At 34.8% G+C, this 21,085-nt stretch overlaps 1 protein-coding gene across 2 annotated transcripts in view; it reads left to right on the forward strand.

Annotated features, from left to right (window-relative positions):
• EDIL3 (EGF like repeats and discoidin domains 3) overlaps window positions 1-21,085 on the forward strand; it is a 439,880-nt gene that overhangs the window by 270,667 nt on the left and 148,128 nt on the right. For both annotated transcript variants that reach the window (XM_032276660.1, XM_032276661.1), the window contains one exon: window positions 11,899-12,080. In XM_032276660.1, coding sequence (XP_032132551.1) covers window positions 11,899-12,080 — 182 coding nt within the window. The remainder of the gene's footprint in view (window positions 1-11,898; window positions 12,081-21,085) is intronic.

The raw sequence follows: 21,085 nt of genomic DNA on the forward strand, positions 1-21,085 counted from the left end.
AAAGTTTGTTAAAACTCAAGAAGGTGCTTGAGGTACATCAGAAGTTACCACTACACTATACTTGTTACCATAGTTATTTGCCAAATAAATTACTGCATTTGTAAATTGTATGATCTGATGAAGTTGAGTACCTTTAAATCTATGAATATAAACTGAGTGATTCTATTTTCTTTTTATCTTTTTATCTTTGCAGGTTTAGTTTAGCTGAGCTGATAACTTTTCAAAACATGAAAAGTTATGTATTATCATAACCCCTTGCCTGAGCAATTTACAGCTCACTCACACAGTCTATTCTTTGTTTTGTTGTTGTTGTTGTTTGTTTGTTTGTTATTTTTTTTGGTAGTTTAAGAGGATTTAGTAATTGAAGAAAAATGTTCAACTAATGAGATATTTTCATGCTTATGTAAGGTAAAATTTACATCCCTAGTTTGCTTTGTGTATTTTTATGCAATTTATCTTCCCTTTATATTAAAACAATGATTATATCCCACTATATCCATAAGACTATTAGATTAAAAAATATTCCTTTACTGTTTTTGAAGCATTGGACTTAATGATTTCTAAGAAAATCTAGTCACTATTCTCATTTGTACAGAATTTTTAAAAAATGAAGTTAATTCTGTTATTTTCATTTTGTGAGAATGACTATGTATCATTTTATGTTTGTGACTTTATAGTCCCTACTTAGTTCCTGGTGAATCCCATAAATTAACATCCTGGAGTGGCGAGCTAGCCAGTATTTGAAGGATGAAAGCTTCTGGAGAAATGAGTCTTTTTTACAAGGTTAAATGAAAAACAAAAAAAAACATTAAGTTTTCTTTGCTTTAAAAGCTTAAGGAAAGCAGGTAATTCTGGTTTTGGCTATCTTTTTTCAAAAGTTACCAATTTATAATGGACAGGAATAGGATTATTTAAAACTTTGTATTTGTCATATATTTTAATATGTTTATAAGTAGTGTATGTATTTATTAATCACTAGGCCCAACTATATAGCAATAATGTATCCTGCTGCAACATTTAAAAAAGTAGTAATTTATCCCATTATGGATATTTTATTGAACATAACTAATATTCCATACCCATTTCAACAGCTAAAGATTTAAATCTAGATTTAAGATTTTTTAGTACTTTCACTTGTCTAAAATGTATGTGTGTGTTATTAGGTAGTATTAGCAAATTCTAGATATTGTTTTTACTACAAATATTGTTCAATGAAAATAAGTATTTAACCTGGATACTACACTACAGAATGTCAGAGTATACTTTATTATAACATATAATAAATTTGAAAACAGAATTTAACTTCCCTATTTTGATATGCTGATCCATAATCACTATATTATAAAACACATTCAGTCTGAATTCCTATTGAATAAGAGATAATTTATGAAAAGCTGGCTTAGCTTCAACAGGTTCATAATAAAATTGTTACTCTATTAAATCCTCCTAGATTTTCTTTTATAAAATTGGTAAAGCATCCTTTGTTTTAGTAGCTTTACATTTCTTATGTTAAAAGTTCTATGTTGAATTATTCCTTTCAGGATTACCAAAGCCACTGTAAATACAATATTTAAAATATCTGTGGCACTTTTATCTGTAGAAAGGTTCATTTAGTAAATGCATATTATCAAGAATTCATCCTCTGTTTCAACTTTATGCTGGAAATGCTGGAAATTATTTTTTTTTATTTGGAAAGATGAAACACAGCACAGCAGAGGTTATGACTTAGACAGCAGACTTAAAATTAATTGCAACAATGTTTAGTCCCTGACCCAACCCTAATACCACTCTGATTATGCAGGTATTACCTATTATTTTCTAAATAAAAAACATTTTCTTACATTTTTAAAAGTAAATGCATAATACAGATGTTCCTAGAATTCAAATGAACAAATCATCTACTATACTTTTCCAGGCTCCATTTTGCTCTCCGCCATTCCTTCCACAACTTTCCAAAGTGTACTAGTATTAGAGAGGGCTCAGTATGTCATTCCTTGCCATCTGCAATGGCCTCCTGCTTCATATCTTGGATTTTTTTTTTTTTTTTGACCTCTGGAACACTAAGACTTCACACTTGACCTGAGAAAACACCCACCGTGAAGAAAAGATAACTACATTGTACAGAAAACAAAATAACTAGATAAAGCTGGCAATTGAGTTTGGAACTAGGATTTATCTCTCAAAAATCAGTGCCTGACATGGCAGTAATACTGCTTTATAACAAAACATCAAAGACAATGCCTTGTGGCACTTGGCCTGATGTACATTTGCCGAAAAATCTTAAAACATATAAATAACTTAAAAGCATGGGAATGTGTCTTCTACACAGCACTGTTTGAATATTTACATTCGATATTCGACTCATGTTTCTTCAAGCAACTCAGTCCCTCCTTAAGCATTTACCTTTGGCATTATACCCTCTTAGCTCTTTCCTATGTAGTTATATGTTTTGTCAGAAAGCAAGAACAGGTATACATCTACAGGTTTTTGGATTTCAGGCTTTTGACACTACAGACAAATATTTCATCAATCCATATTGTTTTTAGCACTTTAAAAATCCAAATACTTTTCCATTTTTAAAGAATGCATCTTAAGCAAACTACAATAAACTCTGTTGTCCTACAGCAAAACTGTTTACTGTGATAGGAGGATAATCATCTTAGATTTTGTCAAGTTTTGTGAATTATCTCAATAAGAATTTTGGCCTTTGAATACTGGAGTCAATAGGCTCTACCATTTAATTAATATGATCATTCTGTATCAATATGCTCACAAATCAGCTTTGAGAAATATTAATAGATAATTTCCGATTATAGTTTAGCTTATTCGTGGGCATAATTTTTTCCTGAATTGAAAGCAATTAATTTAAACTGATAATAGATCATAATTGACTTGAGATAACACACAATGTAAAGAAAACATAGCCACATTTTAAAGGAAATAGCTAGATTGCATGGCTGATAACTGCATTTGTGACTTTATAAATGCGGTTTTCATTCCAGACATAGTGTTTTCCCTACCTGCAAGAGTTGATTCTTACATATTTTCAAGCCTGCCAGCAGACACAGAAAGCATTTGATTTTAACACCCACCCAGTATGTTGAATCCTTAGAGTGACAATATCTACATTCGGAGACTAATCCACCTTCAAAAATGAAAGAAAAGTAATTCCAAACAGCAATGATTTGTTTTAGTTTACTTTAACCCATAATATTGAGAACTGCCCATTTGTAAGCACTGTGCTAAGTGCTTTGAAAACCTAAATAATGCAAAAGGCATGGTCTCTACCTTTAAGAAGCATATTATCTAAGAGGAAAAAAAATGCACAAGTAGCTGTTCCTCTTCATTTAACCTGGATACCTTCTGTGCTTTCAGTATGGAAAATAATAGAATCTAGGGCCTAATATAATTGAGAGAATACTTTCCCAGCGTAATATCACAGAATCACAGTATTCACAATTGTAAAGAAAATTAGCATTTATCTAAGCTATGCAGACCATCTGATAGGAAGAAACAACCTTCTCTCTAAGGTACACATGCATTTTATATGCAATCCAAGTAAGTTTAACTAATTTTTGAAAACAATATTGAGGATTTCTCAATTACTGGTTTTCCTAAGGAAGGTTACTGTGACTGTATATAATGCTTACACCCTGATACAAAGAAGCGGTCTTTCCGTGTGGAGAGAGATGAACCTCACCAAGTGGAATTTTCATTCTAATTCCTTTGAGGTGATTATTCTGCGTGCCATAACCAGAGGCTGACACCCAGGGGAGTGCTCTGCAGGAATTTGGGAATGAGTAAACGAAGGGAAGGCTGTGTTGTACATGTTCACTTTCACATTCTCACTCTGTGTCCAGGAACCTTTTTTGCCAATCTCCTCCATGTGAACATTTATTTTCTCATCTCCTCCTTTTTCCCCTTCTCCTCCACTTGAACTGGAATATTCAGGCCCTGTTCCTGAGATCAGCCTTTCTTAAACTTCCCATCTTCACTCCATCCCTTGCCTTCTTTCTTCTGATACAGCTTCCTAACACCAGGAAAATGATAGCCTTGAGAGAAATCAAATCAAATGCACAGCGGCTTAGCTGACAAGACTCATCCAAAAAAAAAAAAAAAAAAAATATTTAGGGTTGCTTTTAACCCTCAGGCCACAGCATGAGAAAGAGTGACCTTGATCCCTCCCTCACCAATTAAAGCCTGGTCTCAAGACAACTCTAAAATAAAACAAATGCTAGGAATAAAGGAAAGGCTGTGGTCCAAGTGGCACAGAGGAAAGCTTACATTTGAATCAGCATTAATTTCTACAGTACTGGAGGTCATCAGTAATCCATTCACCAGCGCTTGCATTCAGCACAATTATCATGCTATGCTAAGCACAGCAGAGGACTCACTCCTATAAGACGAGATGCTCAGAGAAAGGGAGGACTGGAGATGTTTAAAGGAGATTTGTTTCTTACATGGCTCTAATTTGAAATCCTTTCATTCTGAAGATGTCTGGATATTGAGATAGAGCAAATGAAAGCAGTACATTCCTGTTACGGATTCAGCTGTGCATCTCACTTATTTGAAAGGCTTAATCAGCACACTCAGGAACAAGATGTGAGACATCTTGAGGCACTGCTTACTTGTCAGCTGCGGGATCAATAAAATGCAGAAGCCATTCTTTGCCACACTCCAGAGAATGAGCTTGCAGAGTGAGAAGGACTCCACTTTGAAGCTATTTTATTCACATCCCACTTGGCCAAAGCAGAAACGTTGCTCTGGGGATGCACTTGAAGCCTGGCCCCAGCTAGCCCAGCTGCTCCTGCTCAACTTTCCAGGTGACTCACTTGCTCAGCGTTAGTCTGAACAGCAGGGTATCAGTTCAGAAAGCATTTCCAGTCCACTCAGACAATTCAGGCAATGTAGTTATTTTAAATGACTATGTAAAAGATGCCTAAAAGCCTCTGGTAGCCAATGTTGGATGGACTCATTAATTTAGGATTATTGTCGTACCTGACAAAAGCAAGAACAATACCAAGAATACATAAACACAGATCTTGCAGCCAGGAAATGCAGATTATCATAGTCTACTACCGTGTTCTACTTTTGTATTCAGCATTGATTGAATCGCCACTGTGCCCTCTCTAAAGGTAACAATGGGGAATTTCAGAAATACCTAGTAATGCTGTGTAGCAGCGTTTTGAAAGAAAAGAGACCCAGTCCACCATCAGTTCCATTTGTTTAATTAATAAAGAAGTGTTCTTTTTCTTTACTCAGCATGTAACAGTTTCTAAAGAAGGCCTCTGTATCTGTGTACCTTTGAGAGCATGTAAGTCTAAGTGATTTTTTTAATTAAAAATGAAGTATGCAAATAAAATTCCACCCTATTACCTGCAATTTGTATTATTTACCTTTCATGTTTATTTATTTATTTATTTATTTTATTTTATTTTTTTTTGAGACGGAGTTTCACTCATGTTACCCAGGCTGGAGTGCAATGGTGCGATCTCGGCTCACTGCAACCTCCGCCTCCTGGGTTCAGGCAATTCTCCTGCCTCAGCCTCCTGAGTACTGGGATTACAGGCACACACCACCATGCCCAGCTAATTTTTTGTATTTTTAGTAGAGACGGGGTTTCACCATGTTGACCAGGATGGTCTCGATCTCTTGACCTCGTGATCCACCTGCCTCGGCCTCCCAAAGTGCTGGGATTACAGGCTTGAGCCACCGTGCCCGGTCCATGTTTATTTTTAAAAAGTAATTCCCTCTGCAAATATTTATTAAATGTTCACTAAAATTGAAGCTTGCTGCTAGATACTGTGAGGAATATATATAGTCTTTGCCTGCCACGGGGTTCTCCCTCTTGTGGGAATACAGATGGGCAAACATAAACAAGTGGAAGAGTTGCGGACCAGGAAAGTACTGGGCATGATTTGAGCATAGAATCAGGTTTTCACATCCCAATCCTGTCCCTGCAGCCTGGTTGATATGAGAGATGTTGAGAGTAGCCCACCAAAATCAGTATAGCAAGAGAAGGCGAGACAAGTAGATCCTTCCACGTTCAATCCAACAGCAAAAACGACTTTTGTTGAATTGTAAGAGAGGAATTAGGTCCAGTGGTGTTATTTGTGAAACATGGCCAATCTTAAAGAAACACCTATGTTTGTACTCTGGACCCTTTGAAACTCGGACATTCCATTTCCCCTCCTCTATTTTGCATCTAATCATTACTAGTTCTGCCTACTTTTACCTCTTAAATATTTTTGAGCTCTTCCTCTTCTCCACCCCTCTTTCAGCTCTTTCAGACCTGCAATATTTTACACATGGACAACCGTAGTAGCTTATTCTTTGGCCATAGTTTTGTCCCCTCTTAAATATACTCTTTATGGCATAAGGGGAATGATATAAATTAAATGAGAATATGGCCATAGAGTTCTTCAAAAACTCCCCATCGCTAAGGGAAACAAATTCTATCAGCCCAGTCGTCCACAAAATAATCTAGCATTTTTCTACTTCTCCACCTCACCTCTTAACCATTCCCCCACCAACCCATCTTGGTCTAGTGATGCTGAACTGCCTCTGCTTCCCTCATCACAGCAGCCTGTTCCCTGTCTGTGTCTATCCTTTCTTCTTTCTCACAGTGTGGGCTCACATTCTTTTCCAGGAATCCTTCCCAGAGCCCCAAGTTAGGTAATTATTCCCTCTTCTCTTCTCCTGCAGAAACTTCTGCATTCACCATCAGAGCATCTGCCATGTTATATAAAAATATTATTTCTATGTGTTTCCTCATTACACTGAAGTCCGTTGAGGAAACCAGTACTGTAAACGTAGCCAGCTCCTGCTTCCCATTCAGAGATCAGACTTGGTGTCACCTCTCAACAAGGCCACCTCTGATCACCTGACACCCACACTTGATTCACCCTTCTTTTTTCCTTCATAGCACATACCACTTCATGATATTTTCTTATTTATTTAGGTGTTTATTTATTATTTTTCTCTCCACTAGAATATGAATCTTTTAAGAGCAGAGACCTTTCTGCCTTATTTTCCCCCACATCACTACCTAGAAACATGTCCAGTATGTAGAAGGGCTTCAATAAATATGTATTTTCAAAACTGAATTAAATGAACAGATGATAGATTAATGGATGGAGTGATGGATGGATGAGCATATACTTGGGGGTCAATAAATTAATAAGAACAGAATCAGCCTATCCATGTTAGATAAGCAGAATATAGGCCAATGATGGTATCGGGTTTATTTTAACACCTTAGGGTATACACACACACTGTAAACTCTCTCAGTATTTAATTCTATGACTGAATGCCTGTTAATAAATTGTGCTCATTCTCACATTGTTATAAAGAACTGGCTGGATAATTTATAAAGAAAATAATAGACTCACCATTCTGCAAGCTGTGTAGGAAGTATGTTTGGGGGGGGACCAGGAAACTTACAATCATGGTGGAAGGACAAAGGGAAAGCAAGCATATCTTCCCATGGCAGCAGGAGAACATGGAAAACAGAAGTGCCACACACTTTTAAACCACCAGATCTCATGAGAACTCACTCGCCATTATGAGAATAGCAAAGAGGAAGCCCCATCCCCATGATCCAATCACGCCCCACCAGGTCCCTCCCTCAAGACTGGAGATTACAATTCAACATTATATTTAGGTGGGGACACAGAGCCATATCATATCAGTGCCATACATTGTCATATACTGTTATAATGGATCCCAACTTGTGAAAGCTCTGTGACATCCTGAATGTTACTAGTGATATCTTATATGCTTACTCCATGTTAATGGTCCTGTTGCCTTCCCTAGGATGTGTAAGTATGTATGCCTCACATAATATAGCAGAAGAAAAAGATCTGAGTCAAATTTTGAAGAATCACTGAACTCTTCACATTAAATTCCAGTGTCATCTTTTGCAGACTTAACTTGCCTCCTCATATTTTTTCTCATTCATGAAATAGGCCTGATAACATTCTTTTCTTGAAGTATTATTTCAAAGATTATATGATAAAACACATGTGGGTACACTTTTAAAACTTCAGAGTTCTCATCTGACATTATTTACTTCATCAATTATCATTTCAAATATTTTCTCTCATTTGTTCATAGTAAAAGCAGTGTATATTTTTATATTATCTTTCTCTTAAGCATCTTGTTATTAATTGTTTAAGGCCACTTAATCTTGTGTGTATAATCATTTGCATTATGAATTGTAATTCCTTCGCTGGTTTTTATAACTGTTGAATTTAAGAGGATATTGGGGAAGTGGATAGCACAGGCAAAAGGAAATTGGATTTTGAACCTTTTATTATGATGACACCCATTTGATTGTAGTCCACATGATTAGTGAAGAAAGTGTGCTGTTGTGACAACTTTGCATAATGAAATAAATATAAGGCTTGGATTTGCTTATTACTTTACTGTTTAGGAGAAAAATAAGGCACCAGTAACAACGTTTGGTGCATATTGATTGGGCTTTTTCTGTGTCTAAGTGACCATGAGCATCTAAGGATGTAACATTGAGAAATACCTTCTTCTACTTGAAAGGGGCTTCGACTTGAAAGGCGCTAAAAAGACAAGATTACCTCAATTGAGATCCTCTAAAGAGAAGCATGCAAATAACCTTACAGGACCAAGCTCATGGTTTTTTCAGCAATTTATAGTTCCAAAAGCAAAGCTTTTATATTCTGACTTCCTCACAACTGATAAATAAGTGTCATCATAACATCAATTTTAAAAAGTAGGAAAATGCAGGATCACTAACTCAAGGCAATATATTGAAAACTCACAGACTAACACTTCATTCAAGAATTCCCATCACAGTGTTGCTTCTTTTGGTGGACTTTTTTGACTGTATGTGAGTGACAGATATCACTTACATCAGTATGTAATGGGTGATGTATGGTATGCAAATGTTGGAAATTGTTTTTTTGAGGGGTATTTTTGTTTGTTTATTTGTTTAAAGCAACAATATAGAATTGAGGACTGGTAATGCCGCAAATTTGACACCATGACAATGGGATAGCTCATGCAAAAATACTTTGTATAAAATAAAGCCGTATATAAATATATCATGTAAATATATACATTCAATGTATATATATATATATATACACATTCAATGTGTATATATATATATATACACACAGTTGGGGTATTTTTGTTGTTTCACATTTTGTTTTTTGAGAAGGAGTCTCGCTCTGTTGCCCAGGCTGGAGTGCAGTGGTGCTATCTCAGCTCACTGCAACCTCTGCCTCCTGGGTTCAAGCGATTCTCCTGCATCAGCCTCCCAAGTAGCCGGGAATGCAGGTATATATCTCCAGCCCAGGTAATTTCTGTATTTTTAGTAGAGACAGGGCTTCACCATGTTGGCCAGGCTGGTCTCAGACTTGACCTCAGGTGATCCGCCTGCCGCAGTCTCCCAAAGTGCTGGGATTACAGACTTGAGTCACTGCACCCGGCCTGAATTAGGTGTTTTTGTTGTTGTTGTTGTTTTAAAAAATTAATGTGATTGACTAGAAAGCATTGCAAAGATTGGGAGCCTTATGGCAGAGTGAGCTATGCATGTATATTTTCAAAATCGCTTATTGGTATTTGTCTTATATGATAACACAACAATTCAGAGCCAATGTGTTTCCTGATATGTTACTACTAAAGGGAGGCTGATAGATTAACCAACGAAGTAGAATTATGGGATATTGTGATTAGATCTACTCTCTGTTTTAAAATAGTTACAAATTCTGTGATGATGTTTAGTTCAGCATAAGGTCTTTAGAGGTATGCAACCAAATGGCACAGAGTTATTTTTAAGTCTGCCATATAATTTCATGATCAATTCTGGCCCTCTGGCTCCTCAAGTCTACTTACTGGACTACAGTAAATGGCCTGCAATAAAAGATCTCTCTTCCTGCTTCATTTTTCCATCAAAACATCGTACAAATCAAGGACAAGATGCTTGAGACCCCTGTGATTACAGTATTCTTAAAAAGCTAAATAAGCTCCTGCCATTATTAAAATCAGAGTGTCATCATGAAAGTTTCTTAGTACATTTGTGAAGTCTGTAAAGATCTTGAAGTTTCAAATGGAAAGCAAAATAAGAGTCCAAAGAATCAATACCTGAACTTTCAACATTGAGTTTCTTGGAATGTGAAAATCAGATTATTATTTGCAGGTCTTAAGACTTCAATTCTATGGCTTTTTAATTTAATGATTCTAAAGTAATACAGTATGCCTTAATAAAGTCCTAAACAATCCGAATTACATGTTTAAAAAAATCTTACTGTTTAAATTTAACATACCAAGTAATTTTTTTGTCAATGGCAAAGATGCAATTTTTACTTTATTAGTGTCATCTTTTACTAATACATTCTGATTAAGATGATTACTTATCCATATATTTTTATCCTCTTTGTAAAAAACTGTTTAAAAATTTGAAAGCCATCAGAGCTACTTACTACCTGAGCATGGGTTAGAAAAAGGAGCATGTTTATGACAATGAAAAAATGTTGCCATTGAGAAATGTCTTCCTAACTTGCAAAAATTTTATGATTCAGCTGCTAATTTTTTTCATATTTTCAGCCTCAATCTAAGCATAAACATTTAATTACTCACAAATGTTGGAATTTGATAGTAATTAAAATCTAAAATCTACTTGGTCATAATCACCAATCAAGTTGACTTTTCTATACTGATATTTAACAGTGGCAATTTGCTTCTTTCTTATTTTCAGAAATTCTGACAAATTATTTTAGCATATTTTTATCATGATTATCAATATATATTATACAAATCTAAATTGGCAAAATATTCAGTATAGTATATGAAATGTTAATGAAATTAAGAAAATCTTTTATTATATCATATCCCTACTTATTCAGAATTTTCAAAATTGAATTTAAAACAAATGTACCTTCTGCTGAAATTTTACAAGGCAATTAAGAATTTAAATATATATAATTATATATATATAATACAAATACATAATTTTTAAGATGGATTCATTTCATTTCTAATTTAAAAAACTAAACACATTTGGTATCTGAGAACATATCATTTGAGCATAATATGCTTTAAATATTAGTATTTTAAAATTTCATTGTAAACTTGTCTTGTTTCTCAGTTGCAAATTTAAAGATATATGTGCAGAATCCCAATATGTAGAATTGTGAATTTGGAACTAAAGTGCTAGAAAGAAATATTTTAATATCTTGATTTACTGAGTTGTACACTTTGTCATGTATAATGTTGTCAGAGGGTTTACCTGCTCTCTTTATAAAAATAATGTGTCTACATATATTTTAAAATTGATAACATATCATTGGGTATTATAATATTTTTAAATTTTAACAGATTTGCACATTTTCCTTTTGTTGTGGAAGCATAACTGATGGTGGGTGTAAACATTTAAGTTATAAAATGTATAGTAATGAGAAATGCTAAATTACTACAAAAATGACTTTGACAAAAAGCTCAGCTGTATGATAATCAAGAAATAATGGATGGAAATATATTTCTTGAGAGCTTATAATTTGTAAGACATGCTAGTCTCCAGGAATATAAAATATGAGATATGTCTTTAAAGAGCATTATGGTTTTGTTGATGTGATCAAAACCGAAAAGCTATCAGTACAGACAGCAGAATCATAATGCAAAAGGAAAGCATCTATTAAGTGACTACTTTCAAAGCAAAGAAAGAACAGTGTCATGAGAAGCAAGAATTATTTCCTTAATGTAGAGATCAATAACAGATCTGTAAAGAGGATGAGGAGTAAATGGCATGGTGGTACAAATTCAAATCAATTAAAAAAAATCTCCTATCAAATCTAACAGACACGTGTTGTATATGCATTATTTCTAATCCATTCATATATATATTTTTTATTTTGTTCCCAGAATGCTCAGGCCCATTGGGAATTGAAGGTGGAATTATATCAAACCAGCAAATCACCGCTTCCTCTACTCACCGAGCTCTTTTTGGTCTCCAAAAATGGTATCCCTACTATGCACGTCTTAATAAGAAGGGGCTTATAAATGCGTGGACAGCTGCAGAAAATGATAGATGGCCATGGATTCAGGTAACAGATGGGGTGGGACAAGGTTAATGTTACAATTCATTTTTAAAGGTTTCCAGGTTTTTTTTTTTTTTTTTGAAATGGAGTCCTCTGTCACCCATGCTGGAGTGCAGTGACATGATCTCGGCTCACTGCAACCTCCACCTCCTGGGTTCAAGGGATTCTCCTGTCACAGCCTCCTGCGTAGCTGGAATTACAGGAGCACACCACCACACCCAGCTAATTTTTGCAGTTTTAGTAGAGATGGGGTTTCACCATGTTGGTCAGGCTGGTCTTGGGACTCCTGACCTGGTGTTCCACCTGCCTCGGCCACCTGAAGTACTGGGATTGCAGGCATGAGCCACTGCGCCTGGCCCAGATTCTGGTCATTTTAAAAAGTGACAAGTTAGGAACTCAGTGTGACTCTTCTTTATGGTCAGAGGAAAGGGTAATTTAGTGAAGAGTTCAAATTAGCTCCCAACTCTGAAAAGTAAAAAACATGCACATTCCGTTAAGGATTTGGTTAAAGGGATCAAAAACGTTAAAAATATTCTCATATAAATACCGCTATTTTAAGGTGCTTATCAAAGAAGGAGACTTTCTGTATGTCGTGTGTTCATTTATACTGTGCTAACATTTAACAGCAACTTATGATATTTCAGGAACATAAAAATTACATTTATTTTTTCTATCTCTAAGAAGTGGGTACAAAAGGTCAGGTATAAAATACACCATAAATTATGATAATACCTCAAATGCACCTTCTTTTAATAGCTGAGGATGTTTCAATTCATAGTTTATTGATTTTCATCATCCAGCTATTTTTTAAAATAGGAGAAAACAACAGTATATTGAGATATTAAGTGATTTCCCAGAGAGGGTAGCAAGGCCCAGAACTTATATTTCTGTACATTTCAATGCTTTTTGAGCATTCAGATGAACTATGTGCTAGGAATACAAAAAGATGAACAAAACTGCTGCCTGTGAAACACTACACCTCTGTTGGGGAAAGCACATTAATAACCATGTAACAAGTCATTGATGTGTACTAAAGGGAGGAACAATTCTGCATACTATGGTCAGAGGAGGAATTCATGAATTATCTTGAGAAACTCATCTGGGGCAGATGGCTTTTGAGCTAGGCTTGAGAAGATGGCTCTCAGTAGAGAATAAACATCCAGGGAACAGCCTAATCAAAGTTGCTACATGACAATCTGGGAAATATTATGTAGAAAATACATGACTTGAATAAAGGTTGCTGGAGGGATGTGTTAAAATTTAGTGTATAAGTTTGCTGTGCTTCAGGAGTTATACTAAAAGATATTATCCTTATTCCACTAGAGTAGGAAGATGTTGCAGATTTTAATTAATTTAGGTGATTGATCTGTTTTGTTTACTACATATTTTAAGTCAAAGAAACGTAGAAATCCCTGATGTGACCTAATTATGTATACTATACAAGGACTAGTTTGCAGGCATTTGGTATAAAAGAAAATTGATTTTTGGCTAAGAAGCAAGACTTTCATACTTGAAAAACAAAATTCTTTCAGAAACTTCATTTGTTCAGGTTGCTTAGGCATTCTTATATTTCACATATACATTCATTTTATCTATAGAGCTCTATAAGGTTACCTGAAGTTCTTGTTTTGTTTTATGAATTTATATTTACGTGAATTTGTTAAAATTGCATCTTAAGTTACATTTGACTTTTTCAATCTATAGCCACGTGTGCAAAAAGAACTCCAGATAGTGGAAATGGCACATCTATACATTTTTGATCACAGACTCATGAAGGATCAATTAAGGTTTAAAATATCCACAGAATAATAGAAAATGATTGTATTATATTTACTAATGAATAATCATTCCAAACACATTTTAATCACTCTAGTTGAAATGCATTTGTAATATTGTGCTCATGATAAAACTTTAGACATTAATATTCATAGTTGAAATTCAGAACAGTTGAGAGATGATATCGCCAGTTTACATCGGGGTTTCTGTTTCACAAATTATGTTTGTGAGCTTCAGTGATTGCCATCTTTCTATAAGCCATAAATAGCATGCTTTTTCTATGTTTACTTTGAGAAATACCTTATTAATGTTTCATATCCAGATTCTTCACTTTACTTTGTCGATGTATTACCTACTTAACACTATGCATCATTCTTCTTTTCAAAGTATTGCATGAACATTAAATTCCCTTTATCCCAGTGGCTATAGGCAGAAATAACCTTAATGGAACAGGACAGTAGTCAACATTGTGAGAATTTTGGATTAAATATGACTGTTTATCCTCTTAAGAATAATAGTTACAACTTATTTTTTTCTTAAGGTCAGTAGGATGATGATTTGCTTTTGGTCTGAAGATGGTAATGAATTCAGAGAAAACCAGTTTAAGTAAATATGAAAAGCTTTATATTAGAGTAAAAACCTCAAATATAATAGGTGAAAAACTAAAAATTATTGTTCAGTAAATACTTAATACTTATATTCAGTGTATTTATTTCGTAATTGTATTCTTTAATAATATATTTTTAAAGTTATTTTTTACAAAACTTTACCAATTTCTTTTTTTAAAAAACTTCTATGTTAGGTTCAGGGGTACCTGTGCAGGCTTGTTATATAGATATATTTTATGTCATGGGGTTTTGTTGTACATGTTATTTTGTCATGCTGGCATTAAGCCTAGTATCCATTAGTTATATTTCCTGGTCCTTTTACTCCCCCCATCCTCCACTCTCACATAAGTTCCACTATCTGTTATTCTCATCAATGTATCCATATGTTCTCATCATTCAGTACCCACTTATAAGGGAAAACATGTGGTATTTGGTTTTCTGTTCCTGCATTAGTTTGCTAAGGATAATGGCCTCCACCTTCATTCATGTTCCTATAAAAGACATGGTCTCTTTTGTAGCTGCATATTATTCCATGGTGTCTATGTACCACATTTTCTTTACCCAGTCTACCATTGACTGGAATTTAGGTTGATTCCATGTCTTTGTTTTGTGAATGGTGCTGCAGTGAACATATGTTTGCATGTGCCTTTATCATAGAATAATTTATATTCCTTTGGGTGTATACCCAGTAATGCAGTTGCTGGGTCAAATATTAGTTCTGTTTTTTGTTCTTTGAGGAATCTTCACAGTGATCTCCAAAATGGTTGAACTAGTTTACACTCCCACCAACAGTGTATAACCATCCCTTTTCTCCTCAACCTCATGAGCATCTTTTTAGTAATAACCATTCTGTCTGTTGTGAGATGGTATCTCATTGTGGTTTTGATTTGCGTTTCTCTAATAATAAGTGATTTTGAGGGGTTTTATTTCCTATGATTGTTGGCTGCACTTTTGTTTTCTTTTGAAAAGTGTCTATGTCCTTTGCCCACTTTTTAATGAAGTTGTTTGTTTTTTGCTTGTAAATTTAAGTTTCTGGTAGATGCTGGATATTAGACCTTTGTCAGATGCATAATTTGCAAAAATTTTCTTCCATTTTGTAGGTTATGTGTTCACGCTGTTGACAGTTTCTTTTGCTGTTCAGAAGCTCTTTAGTTTAATTAGATCCCATTTGTCAATTTTTGCTTTTGTTGCAATTACTTTTGGTGTCTTTTTCATGGATCTTTGCCAGTTCCTCTGTCCAGAATGGTATTGCCTAGGTTGTCTTTCAGAGTTTTTGTAGCTTTGGGTTTTTTACATTTAAGTCTTTAATCCATCTTCAGTTGATTTGAGTATATGGTGTAAGGAAAGGGTCTGGTTTCAATCTTCTGCATATGGCTAACCACTATCCCAACTCCAGTGATTGATTAGGGAGTCCCTTCCCTATTGCTTGTTTTTGTCAGGTTTGTGGAGGATCAGATGGTTGTCACTGTGCAACCTTATTCCTGGCCTCTCAATTCTGTTCCATTGGACTGCGTGTCTGTTTTTGTATCAGAATAAAAACAGTATTTTGGTTACTGTATCCCTATTGTATAGTTTGAAATCAGGTAATATGATACCTCTAGCTTTGTGGGGTTTTTTGTTGTTGTTGTTTGTGCTTGTGGTGTTTTTGTTTAGGGTTGTCTTGGAGATTTGAAGATAGTTTTTTCTAATTCTGTGAGTAATGTCATTGGTAGTTTGTTAGGATAATTCAACCTATAAACTGCTTTGAGTAGTATGGCCACTTAATGATTTTGATTCTTCCTATCCAGAATGAATTGTTGTTCCATTTGTTTGTGTTATCTCTGACTTCCTGGACCAGTATTTTGTAGTTCCCATTGTAGAGATGGTTTATCTCCCCGATTAGCTGTATTCCTAGGTGGGTTTTTTCTATTTTTGTTTTTTAGCAATTGTGGGTGGGATTGCATTCCTGACTTGGCTTGTCTGTTATTGGTGTATAGGAATGCTAGGGATTTTTGTATGTTGATTTTTTACTCTGAGAGTTTGCTGTAGGTCTTTAACAGCTTAAGGATCTTTGGGGCCTAGACTGTGGGGTGTTCTAGATACGGACATGTCCTCTGCAACAGGGATAGTTTGGTTTCCTCTCTGCCTATTTGGATGCCACTTACTTTTTTCTGTTGCTTGATTGCCCTGGACAGGACTTCTAATACTATGTTGAATACAAGTGGTAGGAAAGGGCATCCTTGTCTCGTTTCAGTTTTCATGAGGAATGCTTCCATCTTTTGCTCATTTAGTACAATGTTGGCTGTGGGTTTGTCATATATGATTCATAATTTTGAGGTATGTTTTTTCAATACCTAGTTAATTGAAAGTTTTCAATATGAAGAGGTGTTACATTTTATTGAAAGCCTTTTCTTCATCTATTGAGATGATCATGTGGTCTTTGTCTTTAGTTCTGTTTATGTTATTAACCATTTTTATTGATTTACATATATTGAACCTACCTTACATCCTGGGGATAAAGCTTACTTGCTCATCATGGATAAGCTTTTACTTGTGCTGTTGGATTTAATTTGCTTGTATTTCACTGAGGATTTTTGCATTGACATTCATTCAAGATACTGACCTGAAGTTTTCTTTTTCTGTTGTGTCTGCCTGGTGTTGGTATCAGAATGATGTCAGCCTCGTAGAATGAGTTAGGGAGGAATCCTTCTTCCTCGATTGTTTGGAATAGTGTCAATAGGAATAGTAGCAGATCTTGTTTGTATATCTATTCAAATTCAGCTATGAATCCACCTGGGTCTGGGCTCTCTTTGGTGGTAGGCTACTTATTACTGATTCAATTTCAGAGATTATTATGTGTCTATTCAGGGATTGAGTTTCATCCTGACTCAGTTTTGGGAAGGTATATATTTCCAGGAATGTATCCATTTATTCTAGACTTTCTAATTTGTGTGCATAGAGGTGTCCACAGCAGTCGCTGATGGTTATTTGTAGTATGCCTTTTGTCATTTCTAATTGTGTTTATTTGGATCTTCTTCATTTTCTTCTTTATTATTCTAGCTAACTGTCTATTTTGTTAATATTTTCAATAACCAACTCTTGGATTTGTTTCTTTTTTTTAGTGATTTTTAAATTTAGTTCTCAGAACAATTTTATACAGTAGGTATAATTATCATCACTTTGTAAATTTAGACAGCTTGAATCAAACAAGACAACTATCTTATCCAAGTTACCAGAACTATAAAGATTACACAAAAGATATAATTAGCTTATTCAAAGCCCTTACAATTTCTTTATGACCAGTATTTTTAAGCTCTCAAATACAAAAATATGGATGTTTATTGCAACACAGGTTGGACTAGTAAACTTTCATTAAATTACAATTGAAGGATATGTTGTGATGTCTGATCAACAATTTACTGAACTCAGATTCAATATTAATAATTCTTAAAGGATTATACAAGTTAAAAATAAAACTATTGGTGTTGTAGGTTTGTTTTCAATTCAAACTAAAAGTGAGATGACTTGGTTTACACTAATTTTTTTTCATGAAAGAAAAAGAGCCTTAAGTTTTCAAGTTCTATAATCTTCTAATAGTAATAAAAATATTTTTAATAATTTAAATGGAATAGCAAAACAGGACAATTTCCAAACTATCAGAGTAAATTGAGCTGTTTCAGACTGAAGTCAAAATTGGTGTTTTTATTGAGAAACAAACACAGTTTCTCAAAGAAATATAGGTATCACTAAGAAATATCAGATTTTAAAATTTATTTATTTTACTTTAAGTTCTGGGATACATGTGAGGAAGGTGCAGGTTTGTTACATAGTTACACACATGGAATGGTGGTTTGGTGCACCCATCAACCTGTCATCTACAATAGGTATTTCTCCTAATGCTATCCCTCCCCTAGCCCCCCAAGCCCCGACAGGCCCTGGTGTGTGATGTTCCCCTCCTTGTGTCCATGTGTTCTCATGGTTTAACTCCCACTTATGAGTGAGAACATGTGATGTTTGATTTTCTGTTTTTGTCTTAGTTTGCTGAGAATGATGGATTCTAGCTTCATCCATGCCCCTGCAAAGGACATGAACTCATCCTTTTTTTATGGCTGCATAGTATTCCATGTTGTATATGTGCCACATTTTCTTTAGCTCCTCTATCATTGATGGGCATTTGGGTTGGTTCCAAGTCTTTGCTATGGTGAATAGTGCTGCAGTAATTATACATGTGCATGTGTCTTTACAGTAGAATGATTTACAATCATTTGGGAATATACCCAGTAATGGAATTGCTTGGTTAAATAGTATCTCTAGTTCTAGATCCTTGAGGAGTTGCCACATTGTCTTCCACAATGGTTGAACTAATTTACACTCCCACCAACAGTGTGAAAGCATTCCTATTTCTCCCCATCCTCTCCAGCATCTGTTGTTTCCTGACTTTTTAATGATCGGCATTCTAATTGGCATGAGATGGTATCTCATTGTGGTTTTGATTTGCATTTCTTTAAGGACCAGTGACGATGCGCTTTTCCTCATATGTTTGTTGGCTGCAAAAATGTTGAGAAGTGTCTGTTCATATCCTTCACCCACTTTTTGATGGGGCTGTTTTGTTTTTTTCTTGTACATTTAGTTTCCTTGTAGATTCTGGATATTAGAATATCCAGAATATCCTTTTGTCAGATGGAAAGACTACAAAAATTTTCTTCCATTCTGTAGGTTGCCTGTTCACTTTGATGATAATTTCTTTTGCTGTGCAGAAGCTCTTCAGTTTAATTAGATCCTATTTGTCAATTTTGGTTTTTGTTGCCATTGCTTTTGGTGTTTAAGTCATGAAGTCTTTGCCTATGCCTATGTTCTGAATGGTATTGCCTAAGTTTTCTTCTAGGGTTTTTATGGTTTTAGATCCTACATTTAAATCTTTACTCCATCTGAGTTAGTTTTTGTATAAGGTGTAGGGAAGGGATCCAGTTTCAGTTTTCTGAATATGGCTAACCATTTTTCCCAACACCATTTACTAAACGGGGAATTCTTTCCCCATTGCTTGTTTTTGTCAGGTTTGTAAAAGATCAGATGGTTGTAGATATGTGGCATTACTTCTGAGGCCTCCGTTCTGTTCTATTGGTCTATATATCTGTTTTGATATCAGTACAATGCCGTTTTGGTTACTGTAGACTGCAGTATATTTTGAAGTCAGGTAGTGTGATGCCTCCAGCTTTGTTCTTTTTGCTTAGGATTCTTTTGGCTATACAGGCTTTTATTTTATTTTATTTTATTTGGTTCCATGTGAAATTTAAAGTAGTTTTTCCTAATTCTGTGAAGAAAATCAGTGGTAGCTTGATGGGGATAGCATTGAATCTATAAATTACTTTGGGCAGTGTGGCCATTTTTATGATATTGATTCCTCCTATCCATGAGCATGGAATGTTTTTCCATATGTTTGTGTCCTCTCTTATTTCCTAGAGCAGTGGTTTGTAGTTCTCCGTGAAGAGGTCCTTCACATCCCTTGTAAGTTGTATTCCTAAGTATTTCCTATGTACCAATATTAGACAAACAGCAAAATCATGAGTGAATCCCATTCACAATAGTTGATCTTTTGAATGGCTTCTCATGTCTCAGTCTTCAGTTCAGCTCTGAGTTTAGTTACTTCTTGTCTTCTGCTAGCTTTTGGATTGGTTTGCTCTTGGTTCTCTAGTTTTTTTTTAGTTGTGATGTTAGGTTATAAATTGAGAGTTTTTGGCTGGTTGTGGTGGCTTATATTTGTAATCCCAGCACATGATACATTGAGGCCAATGTATCATGAGGTCAGGAGTTCGAAACCAGCCTGACCAACACAGTGTAACCCCATCTCTACTAAAAATACAAAAATTAGCTAGGCGTGGTTGCAGGCACCTCTTAACCCCACTACTCAAGAGGTTAAGGCAGGAGAATGACACCACTGCACTCCAGCTTGGACAACATAGCTAGACTCCATCTCAAAAAAAAATTTAGTAATTTTCTTAGTCTCAACATTGTTATTCAGGAATTACTTAGTGATAGTGTTCAAAATATTTATTTTGTTAATGCATTCTTTAATCATATATTTTCTAAGATATTTTTAGAAGAAAAAACTTTATTAATTTTATTAGATAAAATCTTGCATAAGACATTCTATGAAGTCTAATGATATACCACATTTTCTGTATTTGAGCATTCATTGTTAATTTCCCTTGTCACTTAAATATAAATGAAACCTTTGACTACTTTGCTTAAACTGACTTATAATGAGCACAGTAACCCTCTAATCTTTCAGGTGTATGGCAAACATGCACTAATTAGTATTCAATTTCACTTTCTTCCTTGTCTTGATGAAACAAAAATTGAAATTGCCATTTTACATTTATATGCTCAGCGTGTAATTATTGATAGTACCACAATGCCCGTAATTGGTTCTGGATTTAAAGAGTTGGTAAATGCAGTTTTTTTTTGTTTCAGCTTTTGAGTTTTTTGAAACTTTATTTCTTCATCTAGATTTTTTTCAACTAATATTAGTCACCACATTAAACATTAGCTCATCAGCATCCTAGAATATCAATTTTACTTTCTGATTGACATATTAGAAATAGCAACTTTGCACAATTATAGAAATATGTCTTGGATTATAAAAAGTGT

Source organism: Sapajus apella, unplaced genomic scaffold (assembly GCF_009761245.1).
Source record: "Sapajus apella isolate SASKATOON/1434 unplaced genomic scaffold, GSC_monkey_1.0 scaffold1, whole genome shotgun sequence".
Taxonomy (NCBI): Eukaryota; Metazoa; Chordata; class Mammalia; order Primates; family Cebidae; genus Sapajus; species Sapajus apella.